At 38.8% G+C, this 25,225-nt stretch overlaps 1 protein-coding gene across 3 annotated transcripts in view; it reads left to right on the top strand.

Moving 5' to 3' along the window:
* The window catches only part of CTNNA2 (catenin alpha 2), a 1,194,816-nt gene that overhangs the window by 436,593 nt on the left and 732,998 nt on the right, over positions 1-25,225 (top strand). For all 3 annotated transcript variants that reach the window (XM_059943640.1, XM_059943641.1, XM_059943642.1), the window contains one exon: positions 1,188-1,391. In XM_059943640.1, coding sequence (XP_059799623.1) covers positions 1,188-1,391 — 204 coding nt within the window. The remainder of the gene's footprint in view (positions 1-1,187; positions 1,392-25,225) is intronic.

The raw sequence follows: 25,225 nt of genomic DNA, 5'->3' as shown, positions 1-25,225 counted from the left end.
CAAACCATTCTTGCAGCAGGCCATTCCACTGTGATTAACGTTGTTGGAATGATCTTCCTTGTTTGGAGCAGAAAAGGGGTCCCCAGTGGAAACCAGCAATTGGGCAAAGTCGGCGTTGCCTCTCTATTTCCTGCAGTTAGTTACCATACACTTCATCAGTCTCTCCACTCCCTTGACTTGCTGGAAATACTATTCTCCAGGTTCTGCTCTATGTTTTCGATCTTCCTTTTGATTCTTATCTTTCTGTAAACCTTTGGAAATTGGGATTAACTGGGCCTTCTTTGGTCTGTTCTTGTTCTGTTCACTCTGCTAGTATGGCATTCACTAACTTGTGTCCGCATAGCCCTGATGATTTCCAGATCCTCATACAGGCTGATATATCTGTTGAATTCTGGATGCATATATCTGTACACCTCTGGACATCACTACCTATATGTTTCCAGGATCCTCAGGCTTAGCAGGGGCAAAACTAAGCATAAATGCTCTGTGACACCTTCCCTTTAGGAAACGTCTCTGTTTTCTCCTTAGATATCTAAGCTCTTTCGGAACATGTTAGCACCTTTATCAGGATACTGTCAGTTAATTGTGACAAATCACACACACATACATGCACACACATTATGAATCCTTTTCTAGAATGCTAGTTTTTATACAAAATATATTAGTTCCTAGTGGGAAGTAACCTGTACTGTATGTGCCTTTTGGATGCTATTTACTCAAGTTTCAAAAGGCATCCTGCCATGGGACTCTCTGCTTCTCTTGAAGGGGATGCATGCTATGTGTGTACCAGTCCTGTTGATGGTTATGTATTATGGTCTGGTCTGGGGCTGTAAAATCTTTCCATAGCCCCACAAGGCGCTACACTGAAATGTGCTTTCCTCAAAGGCTACAAATTTAAAAAAATTGTCAAGCCAGTGCCACGATCTCGTTCGAAAACCCTTCCACTGAGGAAGCCTTTGCCAAGAACACATTTTTGAAACAAAACATGGTGTTTTCTCTAGATTCAGGACAAAGTATCTTACAGCAAGTTGAGGCTTTGTCAAGGCCACTTTAGAATTTATCCAAGTAGCCAGTTTCTTCTCCACGCAGCATCTTGTCCTGGCCTCAGAAATTTCTGGTTTAGAAAACGGGGTGCCGAGGCAGCCGCCTCTTCTCTGCTGATTGTTTTTGCACTGTCCTCCTTTCAGAACAAGATCATCCTGGACCCCATGACGTTCAGCGAGGCCCGGTTCCGGCCGTCGCTAGAGGAGCGCCTGGAGAGTATCATCAGCGGCGCGGCTCTCATGGCCGACTCCTCGTGCACCCGCGACGACCGGCGCGAGCGGATCGTGGCCGAGTGCAACGCCGTGCGCCAGGCGCTCCAGGACCTGCTCAGCGAGTACATGAACAACGTAAGTCCCGGGCTCTCAGGCCCGCGCCGCCCTCGGGGGATTCCGGTGCGCGATCTGGTGGCTCCGAGGAAAGCAGGCACAGCTTGGAAAGAGGACAGGTGATCCCCTAAGGGAGTCGGTCAGGGGAAACCCAAGAGCCGCTTTGGGAGAGTCCTGTCTTGATTTCGTGTCGGAATGCATTGGTAGCAGGGAAGAGATTGGTGGAAGAGGTTTCATAGGAAAACTTTGGCTTTTTACTTGAGTGATATCGTTTTAGTGGCTGGCCTTTGATTTAGGTAAGATTTCAGTCGGCAAAAGTAGATGGTGGATGGAAATAACTGAGGACACACTGAAGTCCTCTCTACACAGAGCAATTTCAAAGCTAAGGACAGCTGTAGATGGCTAATCTTCATCCCGACGAGGCATTAGGAATTATAATAGATTTTCAAAAGTTTGGACAGAGTTGGTTAAGGTGGAAACTTCTAACTGCAGTAAAACCTGGGGAAACTTTATTGATTCACTGTGCATTTAGAAATTGGAGAATGTCTCCAAGTTTTCAAATGGGTATTAGTAATATCTAGTGATATGGCAGCACAGACACCAGCTGTTCTCTCCTACAGGTATAAAATGTGATACTTCTTGTGTACCTGAAAACTAGATGAAGGAGATGAAGCCATATTCTTTGTTTTGAAAGGCACTGAATTATGTTTGTACTGATTTGCTGTATTCATTCAGCAGAGGTGATGTTGTTGATGCTGAGGGCTTGCACCCGTGAATGATCTCAGTTCCTCCTGTCCTGGACTCCTGGGTTTGAGAGAATTCAGCATAAAGTGGGAAAATGTAGTGAGGTCTTGACATTACATGTTGAAGGAATGCCCTGTGTAGTTGTCAGGTAGGGAATGGGGACTCTGAAAGTCTGCTCCCAGCTTTTGAAGCCCACCCTGGGTCCTGGCTGGAACACCCTGAGGCAAAGCTGAGACAGAGCAGCCAACCCATGTCCTTCCCTCCAGCCTGATTTCTTCTTACCACTCCCATCCCTAACTGACATGTGGGTCTTCAGGTCAAGCCAGGAGTCAGCAGTGTCAGGCACAGAGCTGCTCCTGCCACACCCTCCAGAGAACTTTGATCTAGAAAACAAAAAGATGTAGAATGCCCTACTAAAAGCCCAAATCTGTTTCCTTTCCATACACCTTCAGATTCTTTGATTTTGCAAGATTTGCCCATTTTCAGCACACAAAGATTAAGGTCTGGATGTCTCACGTGGTATTCATCTGCTTATGAGGACTTCTCTATAGGAGCTGGATGGCCAACACTTTCTGTGATTTTGGTCTACGGGTGCTACGCAGGGTACAGCTAGAAATGTCGATCCCCAGTGCCTTCCATCCTGTGTAAATCTTTTTGAATAATGGATTTAACAAAAAAAGAGGGCTTATAAAATCTGGGATTCTGTTTGTTTGTTTTTAACAGAATGGCAACAGGCTAATGATTTATATGTGGAACTTGATTTTATATGAAGGCATGCTGGTATTTCTAGCAGTGAAGAATTACTGCCAAAGAAGGAAGTAGAAACTGTGGAGATCAGAGTGATGGTTAAGATCTCAATATAAATAAATCAGAAAAAGAAGTATGTTCCTGTGTTCTTTTAATCACAGAATGTGATTAAAGAAGAATTGATCGAGATGTGACATGTAATTTTCAGTTTGTTGTCTAGAATCCTGTCAAGCAGAAGTTTTTCTTTCAGTATAAACTCATACAGATCATCAGAGCTGATGGATTTCTGTGTTTTATTGACTCCAGGTGCTTGTTTTTCTGTTCACAACCTTGTGATGCAGGAATGTTTTGTATTTTTATTGGAAATTTGGCTTCTACTTTGACACAGTTACAGATAATATGTAGGTGGGTATAGTGCTTAAATTTTAAAGTGTGAAATTTCTGTTCACTTTGAACCACCAGGATCAAAGGCTGAAATAAAACACCTCCTACTGACTTTTTTATAAAGTGTATAAAATTTACTTGGACTTCACACTTCTTTGGTGATTTCAAGGTAGAATTGTATGCAACTAGACCAGCTCCATAATCCCTGTCTAGTGCACTCATTTCTACTGCCACAATATCAATTTATATTTATTTTGATATAACATCTGTGCCTTACTAAAAAGTCTGTTGTAGTTAACGGCAACCAAAAAATTAGTCAATTGTGACTAGGCTGTTATAAGATATTTCTTTTTCAATTTTGTAAGCTCTGGACATGAAGGTTTTATCAAGTTATCACTCTGCAGATTTTCATATTAATGTGCTAGGCAATATCATTAGGATAAAGAAATAATTAGATTGAGAAGAAAAGATTTTGAAATTGGCATAACTGACACTTCTGATGAGATTGGGTGCATTCAGAGTGGTATGGCCATAGACAAAACTGACATTTCTGGATTCTAAAAATCACCTGATCAGTTCCTGATGAAGATTCAACTTTTCATGCTCACTTGTAGGTGAAGCTGTTCTAAAATCATACACATCCATGCCAAGTGGTTTGAAATGGAGGAAGATGGACATTGGGGAAGAGCTGTAAACTAAATGATTAGGAGAAAGTTATCTGCATGGGGCATGAGCCATGTTTTAGCCACATGGATACACTGAGCTCAATAGGGTGTCAGTTGTTTGTTGGATATTTCCACAAAGGTATATTCAAATTAATGAATGTGTGTGTGATTTGAAGATTTAACAAAGTCACGCATGTAAAAGAAACTGTGGTTTGAGGAAAAAGGGCTGAGTGAACAGATGCATGTGGCAAAATTTATGATCCCAGAATGTGACAGTGTTAGAAAAGATGGTTGGAATGGTTTTGGAAAAGCCTTCGGTGGCCTTATTTTTTATCAAGTTAATGATGTAATCCAGAGAAGATTCTTAAAAACAATCCTCTTTTAAATCGAACATCATTATTGTACATATGCGGAGACTAATGGGTAGAGAGAGACTCTTTTTCAAAAGGATGTGTGACCTTTGGATTAGTGCCATCAGAGTGGTTTTTGCAGTATTATGCTGAGTACTATAAATAGATCCAAATTATAATGAAGACATAAACGTGTATCTGGAACTTATAATTTTATACAGCTTTCTTTCATTGGCAGTACAACTACCTTTTCATCAAAAAAGAAAAAAAAATCTTAAAAGTGGCCCCATGATAGGAAACAAGTAAACATGGTATTTTATTGATAAACATTTTGTGATGGATTTGAATTTAGAATATTGTATTTATTTAATGGATATGTATTGTGTGCCTGCCTACTTTGTGCCTGACACTGTTCTAGGATTCTGGGGATATAGAAGGGAAAAAAATAGACAAAATTCTCTGCTCTCCTGGAGCTTACACTCTAGGTTGGGGAGACAGACAATCAATCAATCAATAATTTGAGTAAGAGTTATCTCAGATGATAATAAGTGAAACAGGGAAATATAAAACCTGTGAGACAGCAGCATGGAGTGTAGCTGTAAGGATGACCTGGAAAAGGTTCACTGAGAAGATGACACTTGGTTAAAGATATTTCAGAGATGAGGGAGCAGAGAGCACTTGAGGTGGAAGGAACGGCAAGGTCTAGTGCTTCTCGACCTTGTGTGAGGAGGTGACTGAGCTCTTGAGGAACCTTCTTAGGGAGGCTCATGGACTGTTCCAAGTGAGTGGAAGGTAGCAGGTGATGGGGTCTGCAAGGAGACAAGGTGTCAGACTATGTAGGGCCTTGTGCACCGTTATTCAGAATTACACTTTTACCTTAATGAAATGGGAGGCCATTGGAGAGTGTTGGGCAGAAAATGACATACTTTAGGTATTGAGGACAGGTCATAGGAGTTCAAAAGGTAAAAAAAAAAAAAAACAGGAGGACAGAGGAGGAGCCCCTGGAGTAATTCACGAAAGGATGGTGGCTTGTGCCAAGAGTAGCAGTAGTGTAAAGTGCTCAAATTCTGACTATTTATGAACATAGAATGGACATTGGGCAGTGTGAATGGCAGCTGCAGCTGTATCAGCCACCCTAATATGGTATCTTCAGTTTTGATATCTTCATTTCGTTTTGTTTGCACAGAGAATTCTGATTTACTCAGATGTAGTAACACTTTGTAAACAGCTCACTTTGCAATGCCTGGATACTCTGCTAGACAGATTACATTTGAAAAGGGAGTTCAATAGAAAAATTTTGTTTCAAAAATACCCAAGTATGGTTCACATTCCTATAAATATAAAAGACTAAAAAGATATAATGCTTATTCTAAGTACTAAAACTAAATGCTGAACAATACGGAGATGTGTTAAACCATTACTACCTTGTACACAATTCACTGTGAGGCTTTGGTGAGGAAATGTGATGAGCAGATAGGCCTGGACCTTGTGCGTTTTGGTGCTGAACTGCCTGGTTCAGTTTCATAGGCAAAAACACTCTGTGTGGTTCTAAATTTTTCTTTAAAGAGTAATGCACAGCTACAATTTTCTTAAACAGTTGCACAGTTAAAGCACAATGATGGCAGAGACTCGGGTGGCATAAAGGAATGATTTTCTGGTCTCATCTGTGTTAAAATGTGACAGGTTATTTTTTAATTTTATTTTTATGAATAATTAAAATTATATATTTTTACAAAATATTTGAATCTAACTTTTTTTCAAACCTCTTGAAGCATCTAAGTGAATCCCTGGGGACAGTGTGTAAACCACTAATGTAATGCATGCATTAAAAGCACATGGGGACAAATTGATGTGGGAACATACATGCATATTACAAGTGCCTGAAGGGTCATTGTCATAGCCTTTGCTTTAGGGCGGAATTTAATTTAAAGGGTGTTCCTGATGGAACCTATTTGTGAGGCGTTAAGGTCTGAAATGAGATCTCAAAGGGTCATTTCCAGCCTGGTTTGGGGCCCATACCCCACCAAGGCTCCAGCATACAAAAGTACAGGAGGAACATGTAGAGTGATATCCAGGGCCTGGGGAGCTCTGAAAAGAGTGGGCCTCACACTGGTTTTTTTTTTTTTTAAATGGTGCAAAAGAAATATATGTTCATTGTAAAGGGTGAAAAACAAAGAAAAAGTTTATTCACAATCTCACTCCCTAAAGATAATCATCTTTGATAATTTTGTACATGTCTTTCCAATGTTTGTAAACTTCTATGAGTGATATATTTATACACACACAGAGACACACATAAGTTATGCCTGGAGTTGTAAAAAATGGACTCATTGTAAATGATGACTTGTAATCTATTTTCTTTACTTAATATATTGTGAATATGTTACCGTATCAATAAACATTCTCAAACCTTATGTTGACTGGCTGAATAACATTTTATTATATAAATATGCAATAATTCATTTAGAAGCAATTCATTTTGAGAGTATTTTTATATAGCATATTGGAAAAAATAAGTAGGCAAGATTTCTGGGGCTGGCAGTAGAGAAGAGTGATTGAGATCCCAAGCAAGACTGAGGAACAGAGTGAGAAGGTGGGGAGAACACAGCTTCCCAGTTTCTGTGCTTAAGGGGCTCCCTGAAAATTTTGTGCAATGAATGTTTTGTAAGTAAAGAAAATTTAAATGCCTCTGAGGTTCTATTTAAAATTGTCTTAAGTATATTTTTCTGTACTTTATCGGTTTTCTGTATAAATTTGATTTTCATTTATCAGAATTTCTGTAAGTTGGCTATGTGTAGTACTGCCAAGAGGGGCTCAGAACATCTAGAGGACAAGTTCAATTGTTATATTTGACCCAGATCCCAGAGAAGACATTGAAAGCTTCTGAAGGGAGGGTCATCAGAAAGATAACTTTGTCATAGAAATTGTTATAATCTTGGATTTCTCCAAATGGGAAGGCAGGAGAAAGATGGAGTAGTTGTTATCACATAAGAATAAGAGTAATTGTTGATTAAACATAAAATTTGTTTTATCAGTGTTATCTAGGCCTTCTCATTTCTCTCCCTCCTGTAATCATGTAAAAGAGGGGATGAAACTCACAAAAACCACTTTGGCCAATTCTGAGTTTCTCTACTAAAAGGTTTGGCTTAAAATAGAGTAGAAAGTAACGTTTAAAAATGCTTGTGGGCCGTTTATGACCTAATGTTGCCCATACCCTCCCCCCACCCCATAACGGCCCTCCATTTTAAGGGGTATCTTAATGGGATTGGTTGCGTCATTCAAGGGAAAGTGTCCTAATATCCCAAATTTGGTACTTATGGTGAGAAGGTTTTACTTGCCTTTTCCTTATTTGAAACTTTTCTTTTCCCCCTTTCTAATCTCTGCCTTCAAATATGTTCAGTGACCATATCTTTATTAATTTTGAGGCTGAAATTCATCTGTGCAATTACGCTTTTCATGTAAAATGTTTGCTTCCATGAAGAGACAGTTTTAAAATTCCTTTTGAGTTGGAGGTTCTGGCTCAGATATTGAAAGAGTACAATTAGTTTACCAGTCTGTTCTCTGATGTCTAAAACTATCCTTTGAATCTACTCTTCCAGTGGAATATGGTTGGGGTGGGAAGTCATCTGGATAGTGCATGAGGCCTCCATCCTTGAATTAGGGCATTTGCAATCTTATTTGCCTCTGTTTCCAGGCAGTTTTCAGTGTGACTCCTAGAGGTATCCTGAGACTAGAACAGGATCTTCCAAATTTTTAATCTTTTCCTTTCCTTCTGTCTTCTTATATTAATATTGTATTCCTTTGCTGTAGTGGGATCTCAAAAAGCCAAGGGAGTGTCGTGGGGGGCATGCAGGTGGAAGTCACTCAGGCACAGGTGGTGGGAGAACGTCCAGCTATGCTGGTGGGACATGTTCCTTGGAAGGAAATAATGCAGGTGAGAGTGTAAGAGATCTTGTGCCAGAACCAAGCATCCTACAGAGCATGAGAATGTTCTGAGAGGCTTCAGGAGGAGATCCAGACTGGCAGGTGGTTGGTTGACACTAGAGTGATCTGGGCACAGTCCCACAGTAGCTATGGAGCACAGGTGTAGGTAACATCCATTCCCTGTGGGGACATGGCAGGTCTCTTTGGTCTCAAAGGACCCCAGGTGTAGGAATTTATTCCAGTGGGCATTTAGGCCCTTTGAAAAGTACAGCATGCCATACACATGTTTGCTATTACTTATCATCAGCTCATGACATACAGTTAAATGACTCACAGGATCCCAGGACAGATGAGTCTAACCAGACTTGTTTTACTTGGATCATCAAGGTCAATTCACAGTGCGGTCTCACACACTATCTCCTTGGCCAGGAAAATACTTCCTACGTGAAACCCTCCTTTGTTCCCCACTGTGGATAGTTTAGCAGACAGGTAGCCTTACAGACAGGTAGTCTTACCAGCAAAATGGGGCTCCCAGTCTAGTTCTATAATGAATTAAGTCTGAGCAATGGAAATCATAACTCCAGGAGCTCACTGGTGACTTCTTTATGGAGGAAAAGCTGTTCTGAGCAATCATTCTCTCTCCCTCTCTCTCTTCTCCCCTTCCCTCTCTTTCTTCTTCCCTCCCTCCCTTTTCTTCTCTCTACCACCTTTGTGCCTGGTAGAATTTTTTAAAATTCTTTTCAGTGCATGGAAGAACTCACAAGAATGTAAGGGAGTTACTCAGACTAAAGAAATGACAAGAAAACAATAGACTAGAGATAGGTCTGCAGATTCCTCCTGGCCTAGACTTTGTTTTTAAATGATACAATATGTAAAGAACAGGAGGCAAAGTCTGAGACCCAGCTGGATGGCCAGGCAGATTAGGGACCTCAGTGTAAAGCCTGGATTCTCAGATGGTGTCACTACGAGGGCATGAGCTAAGAAAATAAAACTTCCACGCAGAGAGAAGCAATGGAAATACATGCTGTCTTGGCTTTTAAAAAGCAGGAGAAAAGAATCTCTCCTCTGCCAGCAAGAATTTCTAACCACGATCTCAAAATCACTCAGTTTTGGGCTCAGAATCTATATTTGAGGGTGACCTAAAGTTTATTCAATATTTCATTTGAAGTCATTCTAGGTGGTGGGTTGCTAGGTACCTGGCAGAAGCAAAGACCAATCTTCTCTAGAGGAATACACTTTAAACACAGGCCTCAAAGAATTTCCACAGATAAAGTTACAAGGAGAAGAAATTAGCATTCTAGAATCACTGAAAGCAAAATGAAACAGGCCACTATGATGGACAGTTGGCACAAACAACCAATTGTAAACCAGAACTACAAGGGCTGAAGATATGCAATTATTAGACACAGGTTATAAATTACCTTTAAAGAAATTAGAACATTGTAAATGTGATCATGAAACAGGAGAATGGACTGAGCAGCCTTGGAAGGCAGTGTTGGGGGTTGTGTGGTGGAGGAACACGGGCTTATTTGAAGGGGTGGGACAGCAGGTTCCTTGTTGCCAACAGCCTGGGATAATGAAGAAAGAGACATGGTCATTGAGAGTGTCCAGAGTGGTGCTGCTGGTAACTTCTGGAGCAAGAGCTGGTTATCTCTTGCAGCAACACCTTGGGTAGATATTAATCACCTTATCTACAGTGGATTTCTGTATGGAACTCTTTTTGGTGACAGAAAGAATAGAAAATCTAAAATGAAACAGGAGATGAAAACAAAAATCCATTTTAACAGCAAAATTAAGTCCCATTCTTAGAATTCTAGCTAGCTTCTTTCCTTATCAAACATACCCCTTCACTGAGTCCTTGAAAGTTGGTTCTGAATCTTACAAGATCAATCAATAAGATGAGGAAGAGCAAGTAACATTATGAGACAGGAAGGGGCTGTCTCTGACTCCATCAGTGAGTAGAGATGGCTGACAGAGTTGACTGCTGGGTCATCAGATTTGGCCATCCCACTTAAGACAGCCTGGACAGCACAATCCATCAATTGATCTTCTTGGGAGAGACTTTTGAGTATTTCAAGGAAGACCTCACAAAACTGTCAGGGAGAGCAGCAGGCTGTACACCACCACCAAGCCCATGAACCTGGATAAACCTTTCCTTTGTGTTTCCAAAGGATGTGGGAAGGCTTCCAAAGATAAGCTCCCAAGGGCCTCCTTGCTTGGGCCTAATGCTGCTGTGAGACCATCCTGAAAAGTTTCTCTTGATTCATTTAGGAAATTGTTACACTGTAAGAACTGTCTCACTGGTGGTGACGCGTCCCTGTGCTTCAGACCCACCAGGCTCTTTGCTGCTTTGGCAGCTTTGTACTTACCATCCCTCTGGAATGTTCTTCCTTCAACTTTATATGGATGGCCTTTCTTTCAAATTTCAGTTCGATTATGTTGTTCTTAGTCATCTCAGTATATTAATTTCTGTTATAGCATCTGCCAACCTCTGAAATTACAGCAGCTCTTTGTGCTGTTATTGTCTGCTCCACTGGAATTTAAGCTCCCATGAGAGGGATGTTGCCTTATTCACAATCCCCAGGATCTAGAGAATCTAGCCTGGAATAGTAAATACATATTTTTAGAATGAATAAATGACTTCTCTCTCATCCTCTTCTTTTGATAATCATAATCACAGTCATAATTATCATCAGAAGAAGAAAAAGAATAAGAAGAAGGAGGAGGGGGGTGGGACAGAGAAGGAAAAGCAGCAGAGGCATTAGTGACATAACGTATAGATTTTGAGTCTTTTGAATCCCATGTTTTGGAACATAATGATTCACCTGTTTTCTCTGCTTTATCTACCTCGATAAACCTATAAGTAAATTAGCTAAAGTTAACTATTCTTGGCTTCTTCATGACTCACTTTGAGGTGCCCAGACATCCCCCTACAGTTAAAGCTATAGTTAAGGCCCCCATCAATTCTTTCTAGAAAGGCCTAAAATGATCCTGTGACTATCAGTAGAGAAAAAAGTGATATGAAGCATGCCGCTTGCTTTTCAGTTCGAAGAGCTCCACCAAACAGCTCACTCTTAATTCCTCCATTTTAAGTGTGTCCTCCAGGGTGACCTGTCTGGGCTTAAGTTCTTGGGGATGTATGTTAAGGGCTGGGAGGAGCTGGGCCATTTTTAGGTCTGCAGAATTCTGCAGGCTGGACTAGGAACTTCGGAAATTACTTAACTCATCCCTGCCTAGAAGGCACAAAGACTTTGTATATGTACCTAAGAGATAAATCAACAGAAGAAAAGCATCATAATTCACCTGTTGAAAATTAGACACTCTCTTTCCAGAGGCCCAGCCCAGACTACAGAATCACAGTTTTCTGCAGAGTGGGTTGATAATATCTGCATTTAGCAAGTACCCCAAGTGATTTCTATGAACAGACAAGTTAGGGAACCCTTGATGTAATAAGTTCAAGAGTCAGTTTAATACAGAATGGGTTTAAAATGGGTTTTCTTTTTGTGAATGAGGATAAATACTTTTGTAAGAAAGGAGCAAGTGAAATATCTCCTGGGAAATCTTATTGAGCTGTATATTACTCAGCCTGGGCATTCAGGATTTCAGAGGAGACTTGTGAAGCTGTATGGCTAATCTTCTTTGAATTCCTTAGAAATAGGCAAAGCTAAGCCAGCCTCTCACCTGTGAGCTATTAATTGAAGGGTAGCTTTTTTTTTTTTTTTCCCAAAGCGCACCTCCCTCAAACACACCTCTTCCAATACATTACTCTGCCATCTGTAAAAAGATAATTTATCATCCTTATGGAAGGACTCTGCTCTCAGTAAGTGCCAGAACTAAAATATACAGTTTCACAGATTACTCAAAATCCTTTTTCTTAACAACAGCTTAATTGCTGACTTCAGTTTCTAGTAACTCTGTAGGTTGGGTCACAGCTAACAGGTTTACAGCATTAACCCCAAGCTTTGCCTTTGCCAGTTCACACGTTGAATTGGGCTTTTGCTCTGGGTCCTTTTGGGGACTATTCTAGGGTACTGTTTCCACGAGGAAGCCACATTTTGCCTGACTGTCCTATGGATTCTTAGATCTAGCTACATATCAGAACCACATAGGGAGATTTTGAAAAACGCATGTTCCAGGGCCCTACCAGTTCTAAAACAGCAGAATCTTCAGGGATGGAGCTTGAGATTCTGTATTTTAGCAAGTCTTCCAAGGGATTCTCATTCCTCCAGCCTTTGTTACCAGCCTTGGATTAGTCCAGCATGGCAGAATCACCCAGCTTAATCAGTATCACATTCAGAGAGAGGTACCATATTTTCCTCTTCCTTGGTTTTCTCAATAATGTTTTCAAAGTGTTATTTATCATTATTAATCTTCACCCCCCAAATCCTCTTCCTCCACCCCCGCCTTGGAACCAGTGCACACATTTGCAGACATTTGCATTTCCTTTCCCTTTTCCCCCTAATGTGCCTCAAGAACAACATTGGTATGTTATGTGAATTTCATCTCAATACAAAGAAGAAGAAGAAGACAATATTGGCCTCTTTTTATTCAATGTGCATACTTGGGGGTTAGGAGGAATCATTTAAGTGTCCTGCAATCTGGTGGCTGATTTCACACTTTTGATCCCTGCAAAACAGACACACAAATCTTTTGGGAAAGGTGTTTTTTTCTCTGTATCTGTGAGACATTTGCAAATAATAACAATTCTCCAAACTTCATCTTATCTTATATCTTGCATCTTTTCTCATCATTGGCCTAATTTTATGCTTGTTATCTTTCCTGCTTGCTCTCTATCCCTACTCTTTAATTTTTCTTCTAGCATTTGTAAAACCTATAAAATTGCATCCTTCCTTGCTATTTTTTTTTTTTTAGAATTGTCAAAGGATCCCCATCCATTTTCTTAAAGCCCCTGTTTTCTGATTTCAGGCCATTTAGATGAAAATGAGCAACAAGATATCTGCAAAAAATCAAATGGTTAAGGACATTTTCAAGGTAATGTAAATAGAACTGAAATTGGAATTCAGGTCTTCTGGTTTCTTTATGGCCATTCTTTGATCCTTTTCATTACTTCATGTTTTATATTGGATTTTTGATATTCTCCTTTTCTCCATTTAAAGCCCTGTACCATGCATGACTCATCTTTCCCCTAACATTCTTTTTGATTGCTCAGGGTTAGTTGGACAGTAGACTCCAAACAAGTCTTCCTTTTCCAGGCATCTATAGATCATACCAGAACCCTGTCAGAACCCCAGATAAAAAGCAGACAAGAGCAGCCTTGTGGGACAGCCACAAGAATTCCTTCTGAAGGAACAAAAAGGAGCCTTTGTTGGCAGGAATAAGGTGTTAAGGGAGCAGACAATTGAATCTGTTTTTTTTTTTTCAACAGCGTAGCTTCTCCTGGCTTCAGTCTCTAGGTAGAGATTGTGTACCTTGTAGGAGACAACAGTAGAGGCAACAACCAGATGAGCCAGCATTGGCATGTGCATTTGCCCATAACTGCCCACCAATGTGGTGGTTCTGTTCTTGATTAACTATGTCTGTCCTAAGACCTGCCTTTTACCTTTACCTTTTTCTGAAAATAAACTTCTGGTTGCCTGCAGCTTGGATTAGGAGAGAGGATCTAAGGGTCTAACTGCTTTTTAAGTGAATTCAAGCAATCATTTTGCTTTTAACCTCACCGTTTTCCCTCCTTTCCTCCAAAAGAAGCTGAAGCCTCAAATATCTGTCATCTTTGAGGGTTTTGCAGCATGAATTGGGTTGCTCTGAGCTTTCCCCCGTTGTTGGCTTGAAATTCAGCTTTCACAGACCTGCTAAATGAGTTAGGACACTTGCCTCTCAGAATATTGCTGCGGCCATTTTCTCCTATTTTCTTTGCCCTTCGGATTGAGACCTTTAAAAGAAAATTGCTCTATGGTCATTGTGATGGGTTTTCAGAAAAGATCAGTGATAAATGTGTGTATTACATCTGCCATCTCAGCCATATCTTACTTTTATTTTAAGGAAGATTACAGGTTCCTTCCATACTTATGTCCAGAGTCCATGTTGTTTTGCACCCTAACTTGACCAAGGAGATGAATGGAGCTAAGATGGTCAAAGCACATTTTCAAAGTGAGCTGAGAGTTTTGGATAAAAGTAGAGGTGAGACATAATGTTTGGAATAAAGCTTAGATGGGAAATCTATTTCATCCAGACACTCTGCTATATTTCAGTGTCATACTGTTCCTAACAAAAACATTATAGATATTGGTTCCAATTTAGACCTTGAAGAAAATGTGCTTGTGAATACCTATCTTTGGAGTTTATGTAGGGCAATTATAGAAGCAGAGCATTTATCACATGATGATGAAGAATCCTTCAGAAATTTTCATTGTTTTTATGTCTACTTGATGATATATTCTTCTTAGTTATTGACTGATAGCAGTTGCACAGATGATACCCTAATATGATCCACAGCATCGTGTTAAGGGAGAATTAAGACCAATGTTAGTATCTCAGTCATTTTCTTAGAATTGATTAATTTTAAGTGACTCTTTCAAAATGTTGAGAGTCACCAACTTTATTCACTGAAGCATCTTTGTAAATGGAGTATTCTCGTAAATCCCTTTGCTTTCTAAAAGTTACTTAAGTCATTTAAGTTTATCTTTTGTATTATTAGCTTTTCCCCCTTTGATGCTATTTTATACATGACTCTGGCACATACGTTTTCATATCCTTAGAGCTTTTATTACTCATATGGCTTAATGATTCAGTTTATAAACAGCCACACTGATATTTTTGTCAACTCATATTGTTGTATAAAATCCATATCCAGCTGTTAAAGACCATGGTAAGAGAAAGAAACGTGGGGTATTTAACATTCCAGACAGACATTGGAGTTCTTGTGGTATATCCCTAATATACTGTGATTATTAGCATGACACCTGATTAAATTTTCCCTGCAGGATAAATACACCCATCAAATGATTCTCACTAAACCAAAGATTATTGACTAGCAAATCATATGTAGTCTGACATGTGTCTATACCTTTAAAGAATAAGAAAAAACAAAAACTACTTAGTTAGTTTATTAGTTTTGAGACTGCATTTCCTGGAGCCCTAGATGGTTCAGGGACTCCAGGAGTGGATGTGCTAAGAATGAGCGTGACTTAGTTACCTCCACTCTACCTGGTCCCATACTTACTTCTTCCTGAGAAGCCCTGATTCTAATAGAATTCAATATTTGGTTTTCATATAAAATTTAATTTGGAAAAAACCCAGATCTCATTGGTAAGACAGATTTTGAAAAATAATGAGACCTTTGTCTGAAGTAACCAGATAATTGACAGGAAAGTTAATTGTAAAGCATGAATTATTTAGGTATCTGGCCAATCTGTGATTATACTTATAGATATGAAAATTATGATAAATAGAGAAGCCCAGCTCTTAGCAGATTGGCAGGCATGAACTGAAATATCCAGATGAATACAAATTCAGAGCTTTTCATCACATTCCAGCTGTTAAGTATAAAGTTTACCTAAATAAGTGAGACTGGGTTGGGCCACCTCTCTCTCTTGTCCCTGAGTTTCTCAGCAACTCCTGGTGCGATCTGCCACTCCATGGAGCTTCCCTCATGACTCAGCACAGACTCTATGCCATGCCCTTTAAGCCAAGAACAACACACGGATTACAAGGTATGATACCAAAACTCTTGGCACTCATCATTTTCTTTAGAGATTGTCATGATTTTCAGTTTTTAGAATAGCATAAACATAATATCTGCAGCAGAAATAAGTTAGAATATTCTAAAACATCGCCATAAAACATTTTATTTATTTTCATTATAGTGTGTCATTTTCTTTCATAATAGCTACAGATGAATTGGAGGCTAATTCTTACACTGTAATGATAAATTGAATTATACCAATTCGGTTTAGCAGAACTAATGCTTACTCACTTGCTGGGTAAATCAGTCTATTCATTTTTTTAACACGAAAAGGAGATAATAATTAATAAATGTAAGGATAATATTGTAAATTTATAGAAAGTTATTACAGTAACCGAAAATATTTGCTGTAGAGCTGCCTCCTGGCAAGCATGAGGGAAATTTTATTTCTTTAAAGAGAAAATTTAGATTGAACATCTAAAACTGGAAAAAATTATTAAGAATTTATTAAGTATCTGTTATGTTTTAAGAGTTATCTTCGGACACAGGAGCAAAGAGTCATGTGCAGTAGAACTAGTAACATTTTTGGGGAGCTCTTTTTTTAAATAAATTTATTTATTTATTATTTATTTTTGGCTGCGTTGTTACTGTGTGCGGGCTTTCTCTAGCTGCGGCGAGCGGAGGCTACTATTCGTTGCGGTGCGCGGGCTTATCATTGCGGTGGCCTCTCTTGTTGCGGAGCACCGACTTTAGGCACGCAGGCTTCAGTAGTTGTGGCTCACGGGCTCAAGAACGCAGGCTCAGTAGTTGTGGCACATGGGCTTAGTTGCTCCACGGCATGTGGGATTTTCCCGGACCAAGGCTCAAACCCGTGTCCCCTACATTGGCAGGCGGATTCTTAACCACTGTGCCACCAGGGAAGTCCCTGGGGAGCTCTTTAGTGTTGTACGGCTATTAAGTCCCTTCCAAATAATAATAGAAAATGGATTGCAAGATATAAATAGATAGTTATGAATCAGGTTTAAAGAGAGACAGTTGGGTGGAGGAACTGAATTATTCATGGCAGAGGTAACACTTGAACTTGAAGGTGTGTAGGAAGAAGAGAAGTCAAAGACAGAGGGACTACTCCAGGTGTGAAGAATGATATTATGTAAAATGCATTAAACAACTGTGTATGGTACACTTTGAGTATGACTAGTAGTCCAGATTGGTTAGAGAAAATAACATTAAATAGAGAAAAAAAGGTTTTGCACAGAAAGGTTGAGATTAGATTACAGAGGGCTAGAATTCCAGATTAAGACGTGCATCCTTTATTTTGGTAGGGAGTTGTTTACTGAAGGTTTGCTTGTTTGGGTTTGGTTTGGTTTGAGTTTACTGTGGGAGTGATATCTGGTAAGCCATGCAGTGTTTGGGAGCTGCCACCCTCCTCCAGGGCAGAGTGGCTTCTGAGAGTGTACACTGGAGTTGGAGGCATGGGGACGTGTTAGTGGATTCTTAAGAAAGTCCAGACAGAAAATGATAGAGTCCCAATTGGGGAGAAGACAGTGGGAATGAAAAAGAGAAAAAACAGATTCAGAAAGAAGGATTAGAAGGAACTTGATGACTATTTTTTGTTTGTTTGTTTGTTTTGGAGGAGAGGATGGGGGAAGGAAACAAAAATATTGCTTTTATGTTCTCATGAGACCTACTTATTAATTATTCATTGGGTTAACCTGTTTCTAAATTGGGGATGATCAAATTCACTGACAATATTATTTACACCCCCGACCCCCAAAAAAGTGCATTTCACAGTGTTTAAAAGTTGGCCACGTATTGGTTTTGCTCCTGTGATGTTACTAGGTAAATATTGGTCTTTATTTACTCCTTTTTATATTCACACAGTAGACCATTAGTGTCTTTGATGTAACATTTAAAGCTGCCAGAAGTTCATGGTATGAAACAAGTTGTGGTCCCAGTGAGTGCTGGGTTTGGATCTCACGTCCCAGGGTCCATTTGCAGGTCTCTTGGCCAATGACTGGCCTCCTGAGCAGGATGGCAAACTACCCAGTATCTGCCACTCAGCTGGTCATTCTCAGCACAATGAAAAACATTATTTCATTGTTTTACAAAAAGTGGCCTTAAAAGAATATACTTATGTTTGTCTTGGGTTTATTGAATCTGAAGGGGTCATTTAACTTTCTCAGATATACTTTAATCGTATGTCTAAAATTGCATTAGAGAAGGATTATATATATGGGATTTCACAAAGGTCTCAGGATACACCCCTTAAGAATCTCAAGGATCTCCTCTAAGGGTGGTCTGCTACCCGGAGTCCTCCTTTAGATAGTCCTCTGTCCCATGACAGCTATGGTTTTAATTGCCAGACAGTTTGTTGAATTAAATCAAAGTGTTATTTTTGTTAGTCACCAGTGTTCAAATATTTATTTGGTACCTGTTATGAACAGATCACTCTTCTAGATACCAGGAAGAATACAAAGTTGAATAGAAGAGCCACTATGTGTAACTTCAAGGGAATGATATCTTTTAATGTCCAGAAATAATATACTGTTCTATTCATTATCTCTGATTTCAAATAGCTACATTTTGAACATAGTGGTTATTCATGACATGATGCAAATAAAGTATTGTGTTGATTAAAATGAATCTGATTCAGATGAAATTTGCTACATTATTATTCAAGAAAGGGATTATTACCTCCCACAGGAAAACTGATGTATCTGCCCAATTTCCAATCAACCTGAGGCCAATTTCATTTAGCATAGGTGAAATAGTTGATAGAGATGGGTCCTATGAAGCAGCTTCATGTATTTGCAGGCTTACTTGATAGGGTCAACCCCTCTTAGTGTGATTTGAAATCTCATTGGGAAATGCACTTTTTCCCTTGATACATTATCAGATGATACAGTCCAACCAGTGCTGAAAAAACATGGCAGTAGTTACTGAATCCCTGACCTTGGAGTATGTAGTATCTCTTTCATAATAATAATAGAAAAAAATTGTAGAACGCATTATTAAAAGGATGACTTTTTTAAAGATGAAAAGTCTCTGATTACTACAACCCTAGATGGATTTGCTAAATACAGATCATTTAAGGGTAGCTTCGTTTCTTCCTTTGACAGGGAAATATGCTGAGTATTGGGGTTCCAGCAAAACCTTTAAAGCATTTTTAATGTCTTTCTTAGAAGGTTTCCAGGCATTTTAGTGGATTAGGAACTGATGAAATCATTGAATCCAAAAGTGGCTAGTATACTGATTCCAGATGAAGGCTTATGGCAGTAATCTTCAAAAAGTAATCAGATGGTAGAGACTCAAAACAGTGAGACTGGAGGATACTTTGATTAGGAAAGACAGTGGGAAGAGGATAGCTGTCTTCAAATATTTGAAGAATTATTTTGCAAAAGAAAGAGACTTATATACATGAGTCCAAAAGTATATATAGACAACAAAGAAATATTCAGGCTCAGTATAAGACAAAAGCTTTTGGGACAACAAAGAAATATTCAGGCTCAGTATAAGACAAAAGCTTTTGAGTAGCCAGAGCTTGCCAACCAGCTACATCAGAAACACCTCAAATTGAGCTGCCTCAAAGACCGGTGATTGTGCCTTGCACTAGAACATGTGACTGACCATTTAGCAATGATACTGTAACTAGAAATTCAAAAGTGAGGTTGACCTTCAAAGTTTCTTCCAACCCCAAAGTTATCACTTCTATAATTTTGTAGAAATGTATCTGTGGGACTTAGGTTAGCCCCACCATCATTAAGGCAAAGTATGTGTCCTTTGAATGACACTCGTCTAGTTTTTCTTGAACATGAGGTTAGTTTAAAAAATGTAAGGGGACTTTGGGTTCTGAAATGGTCAGAATGGAAATGATATTCATGGGGAGGGATAAATTGGAAGATTGGGCTTGACATATACACACTACTATATATAAAATAGATAACTAATAAGAACCTACTGTATAGCACAGGGAACTCTAGTCAGTACTCTGTAATGGCCTATATGGGAAAAGAATCTAAAAAACAATGGATATATGTATATGTATAACTGATTTACGTTGCTGTACACATGAAACTAACACAACATTGTAAATCAACTATACTCCAATAAAATTTTTTAAAAAGTTGAAGGAAGAAATTAAAAAAAAAAAAAAAAGAAGAAATGATATTCAGCTCCACGTTCCTTTTTCATCAGTTCCTGACAGAAAAAAAAATGTTGCTGCTTCTCTAGTGTTTGACTGAGTTAGGGGCTTAGGTAGAAGGAACTTGGCTAAGATTTAGCAAAGATGAGAATAATTCTTCCTTGCCATAAGAAATAATACGGATGCTAGCCACATTCTCCTTCACTGGGAAAGACTCTGGCTTCGCCTTTGCTGACACAGTCTTGGGTTCTCCTAGATTTGTATTTGTTCCTGGAAACAGTAAAGACTGCTAGGTGTTGGTGCATCTGGTGGAACATGGAACTTTTGTCATTTTGTTATTATGAAACCCTCACTCCTGGACATCCTTTTGGATTTCTGTCATGGACTTCTTGTTTGGCCAACATTGCAGACTTCCTGAGGTGAAAGGCCACTTAATTGTCAATTAGTGAAAATGATCCTGGACAAGTTTTCTCCAAAGGCTGCACTGGCAGTTATATTTTCTGAGGTTGCCACCAGTAAGATCAATTCTACCCTATAAAGACCCTCCTCTTGTGGGCCCATTCTTCTGTGGAGGTCAACTTTAGTATGACTCTTTTTCCAGCATCAAATTAACTAGTATTTCACTTAAAAATATATATGAAGTATGTTCCTACTGAAGGTAGAACTAGACAGGTCTTTGGAACACCCCAGATCTGTTTAAGAATCCCACAGCAGTAAACATCCCCCAACAAGGTAAAGCAAATCTTAGCTCCTGCTTTGTGAAAGAGCAGTTAGAGTTGAAATTTGTCTTGTTATTCAACATTCATGTGGTTTGACTTATTAACCACAAAAATAATATATGGCTTTTTATATCTGGTGATTTTGATCACATAATTTTTGAATTATGAGATTGAGTGGATAATTTCAGTATTGTGTACAATGAAACCCTTTACAGTGTAGACAGAAATAATCAATAAACGATCTATAATAGGAATAGAAAGGAGTTTTATTTGAGTCAAACTGAGGACTATAGCCTGGGAGACAGCTTCTCAGATAACTTTGAGGAACTCTGCTCCAGAAAAGCATGGTTTTCAGCACAATTTGTATGTTGTCAGAACAGAGAAGATCAAACAAGTCAGGGACATATTCTTTCAAAGTTTCAAAAAAAAAAAACCACCTTTTTTTTTTGCCAGCTATTAAGACATTTATTTGCCCATCCTTGAGAAAGTGGATCAATTCCAATGCCACATATGAAGACGAAACTTGGGGGAGCACTCCCTGAGTGCACTCACTGATAATCTCATTAACTGGAAGTTTTGTCAACACAATATAAAGTATGGATCACTTCTCTTGTAGGCTTTCCAAAAGTCACTGGCATGGTATTTAACATATGGGAGTCGCTGGCATAATTTACTTATGTTTTTCTCTTTAAGACATTTTTCAATTAAAGAAGGGACAGAGCAAGGGAGTTCTAGGGTAAGTTGTGCTGGGTCTCTAAGGACTGAGGATAGTATCAAACAAAGGATGGACATATTAATATGCTGAAGAATTTGAACCTGAAAGGTTAGGCCAGAGGGAGGTTGGTTTTGGTGAGTGCTAATGCTAGGAACATCTGAAAAGTCAGTAATAAGTAAAATGAGGACCTACCCCAGTAGCTATACTTTGTGACAACTTTACTAAAGAATTTTCTTTCCATCCTGAACATTGGGGCAAAAGTATACCTAGAAGTAAAAAGTAACTTTCAATTTTGATAGGGAGACAAACATTTGGTAAACTAGTTCAATTGAACTAGTAGGATGGGTCATACAGGCATGGTCCAGATTCTTGGGTCAGCTGTCTACCACTGTTGTTGTCTTCTTCTAGGCCTGGGTTGATGGTTGTTTTAAGGTGAGTTTGAGGTTAATAGTCCTCTCTATAGACTAGTCTGGTGCAGAGGCCCTTTTTAAGTGTGAAATATAAATTCAAGAGTCAATTCCCTTCAGTTTCACTGTGCATGAGCTGCTTAAGAATACCTGATAAGCGTCCTTCCATGTAGGTTGGAGAGAGACTCCTTAAAGTGATGTCTTTTTCAGTATTCATAATCTCCTGGGTGCAGGTTATGGGGCATCTGATCTTCACCCAAAGATAGATTCCTGTTATCTTCAGAAACAAGCTTAGAATATCCTTTTAATATTTAAATTAAACTTCACAGTAATATAGCATAGCAACAAAGAGGCATCTTGGGTGTAGGTAGTAAATACAAAATTTCAGTGTATATAAAAACGTCAATATCAATAAAAGTATATTATTGAAACATATTTTTTTTCTCTAAATTACCCTCATTTTACCAAATATTGTCAAATTAAGACTAATATGTTTGTAAACTAAGTCTGGTTTCAGCAAACCTGGCCTGATTATTTATATATGTGTAATTGATCATATAGCCTCTTTTAAATTTGGCATGGCTGGAACTTTTCATAAGGAATCTCAAATTGAACTTTAAAAAGTCTCTCAAGGCCAGGAAAGTCATGCCAAGGATTTGCCATTAGATTCTGCCTGCAGTACCTACAGATTTAGGTGGATTTCTTTCTTCTTGAGGTCTAAAATATCTGAGGTTCTTGCACCTGCCAGGAAGTGGCCTTCCTTATTCATTGGAAAGGTTTCTGGGAACCCAAGAATTTCCAAATTCTGGAGGTATCAAGTAGAGAGAAAAGATAAATGCTTCAATTCTGCTTACCAAGGTATAGTTTACCAAATTGTTGTAAGTCATAATTAGCTTAAGGGGGAGGGTTCCCTTATATCTGGAAAATAAAGATTAAAAGCCAGTAATATTTCAAACATCATAAAAATGATAATCTTATTTATCAGTTTGTTCAATCCCATGTAATTCTTGTTCTACTTGAGTCCAGTTTTTCTATTAGTTCTGTTGACCTTGCCTGATGATCGAGGGTCATAGTGACAGTGATAATTTCAGGCAGTCTTTAAGGTTTTTGTTAAGGTGCACAAAATTTGCTGTTGTAAAGTGGGTGCCTTGATCACTGGAGATTGTGGAGAGTATACCCCAAGTGGGAATGCATTTTCTAATGTTTTTTTTTTTTTTTTTTTTTTTTTTGTCATTGAGAGGGCATAAGCCTTATAGTAAGGGAAGGCTTCAAGCCATCAAACCAAAAAATGGGGTTTGGGGAGGAGTCCGGAAGATGCAAGTGGCCATCTTGGATTTCCCATAGCTCTGACTGTTCCATTTACAGTATTGTTTACCCACCGTAATTTCTCTGATTTAGGAGTCTACAAGGACATCAGGGTGGCAAAATCTGACAATGAGGGGTTAGTTTTTGCAGTAGTAGAATGGGCTTTATCTACATGTGCCATAATCTTTACAGATTCTTTTGTTGCCTTTTAATGGATGTCAGCTAGGGCATTTCCCTGTTACTTGGGTTCAGTGCCTTTAATGTGAGGCTCAATTTCGATAACAGATAACATTTTATGTCAGCATATATAAGATTTCCAGGAATGTCACATAATTTCTGGAGCATTTATAGTATATATTTATACAGATATAATATAAAGAAAGCTTAATGTTACCTTTTATTTGATAATGCTTTCCATGTAATTTAACATACCAAATAAGCCTGATTAGTTTAATATCTTTTTTGAGATGCTTCAGGACAAAATCACTTTCTTTTCCCTTAACAAAATGCATTTCCATTCTTCATATATTCTTTTATTGAAAATACCTATCTTATTTTACTTGTACACTGAAATGTTTTCCTCATTATTATTTTTTTATTAGAAATGGAAGGTATTTTATTTATTTATTCATTTATTTTAACATCTTTATTGGAGTATAATTGCTTTACAATGGTGTGTTAGTTTCTGCTTTATAACAGTGAATCAGCTATACATATACATATATCCCCATATCTCTTCCCTCTTGCATCTCCCTCCCTCCCACCCTCCCTATCCCATCGCTCTAGGTGGTCACAAAGCACCGAGCTGATCTCCCTGTGCTACACGGCTGCTTCCCACTAGCAATCAGTTTTACCTTTGGGAGTGTATATATGTCCATGCCACTCTCTCACTTTGTCCCAGCTTACCCTTCCCCTTCCCCGTGTCCTCAAGTCCATTCTCTACTAGGTCTGCGTCTTTATTCCCAACTTGCCCCTAGGTTCTTCAGAACCATTTGTTTTTTTTTTGTTTTTTTTTTACATTCCATATATGTGTGTTAGCATACGGTATTTGTTTTTCTCTTTCTGACTTACTTCACTCTGTATGACAGACTCTAGGTCCATCCACCTCACTACAAATAACTCAATTTCATTCCTTTTTATGGCTGAGTAATATTCTACTGTATATATGTGCCACATCTTCTTTATCCATTCATCTGTTGATGGACACTTAAGTTGCTTCCATGTCCTGGTTATTGTGAATAGTGCTGCAGTGAACATTGTGGCACATGACTCTTTTTGAATTATGGTTTTCTCAGGGTATATGCCCAGTAGTGGGATTGCTGGGTCGCATGGTAGTTCTATTTTTAGTTTTTTAAGGAACCTCCGTACTGTTCTGCATAGTGGCTGTATCAATTTACATTCCCACAAGCAGTGTATGAGGGTTCCCTTTTCTCCACACCCTGTCCAGCATTTATTGTTTGTAGATTTTTTTTTGATGGCCATTCTGAGCAGTGTGAGATGATATCACATTGCAGTTTTGGTTTGCATTTCTCTAATGATTAATGATGTTGAGCATTCTTTCACGTGTTTGTTGGTAATCTGTATATCTTCTTTGGAGAAATGTCTATTTAGGTCTTCTGCCCATATTTGGAATGGGTTGTTTGTTTTTTTGATATTGAGCTGCATGAGCTGCTTGTAAATTTGGAAGAGTAATCCTTCGTCAGTTGCTTTGCTTGCAAATATTTTCTCCCATTCTGAGGGTTGTCTTTTTGTCTTGTTTATGGTTTCCTTTGCTGTGCAAAAGCTTTTAAGTTTCATTAGGTCCCATTTGTTTATTTTTGTTTTTATTTCCATTTCTTTAGGAGATGGGTCAAAAAGGATCTTGCTGTGATTTATGTCATAGAGTGTTCTGCCTATGTTTTCCTCTAAGAGTTTGATAGTGTCTGGCCTTACATTTACATCTTTAATCCATTTTGAGTTTATTTTTGTGTATGGTGTTAGGGACTGTTCTAATTTCATTCTTTTACATGTAGCTGTCCAGTTTTCCCAACACCAATTATTGAAGAGGCTGTCTTTTCTCCATTGTATATTCTTGCCTCCTTTATCAAAGATAAGGTGACCATATGTGTGTGG

Source organism: Balaenoptera ricei, chromosome 13 (genome assembly GCF_028023285.1).
Source record: "Balaenoptera ricei isolate mBalRic1 chromosome 13, mBalRic1.hap2, whole genome shotgun sequence".
Taxonomy (NCBI): domain Eukaryota; kingdom Metazoa; phylum Chordata; class Mammalia; order Artiodactyla; family Balaenopteridae; genus Balaenoptera; species Balaenoptera ricei.
Note: the sequence above shows the minus strand (reverse complement) of the source record. Positions and strands in the feature narration are given on the sequence as shown.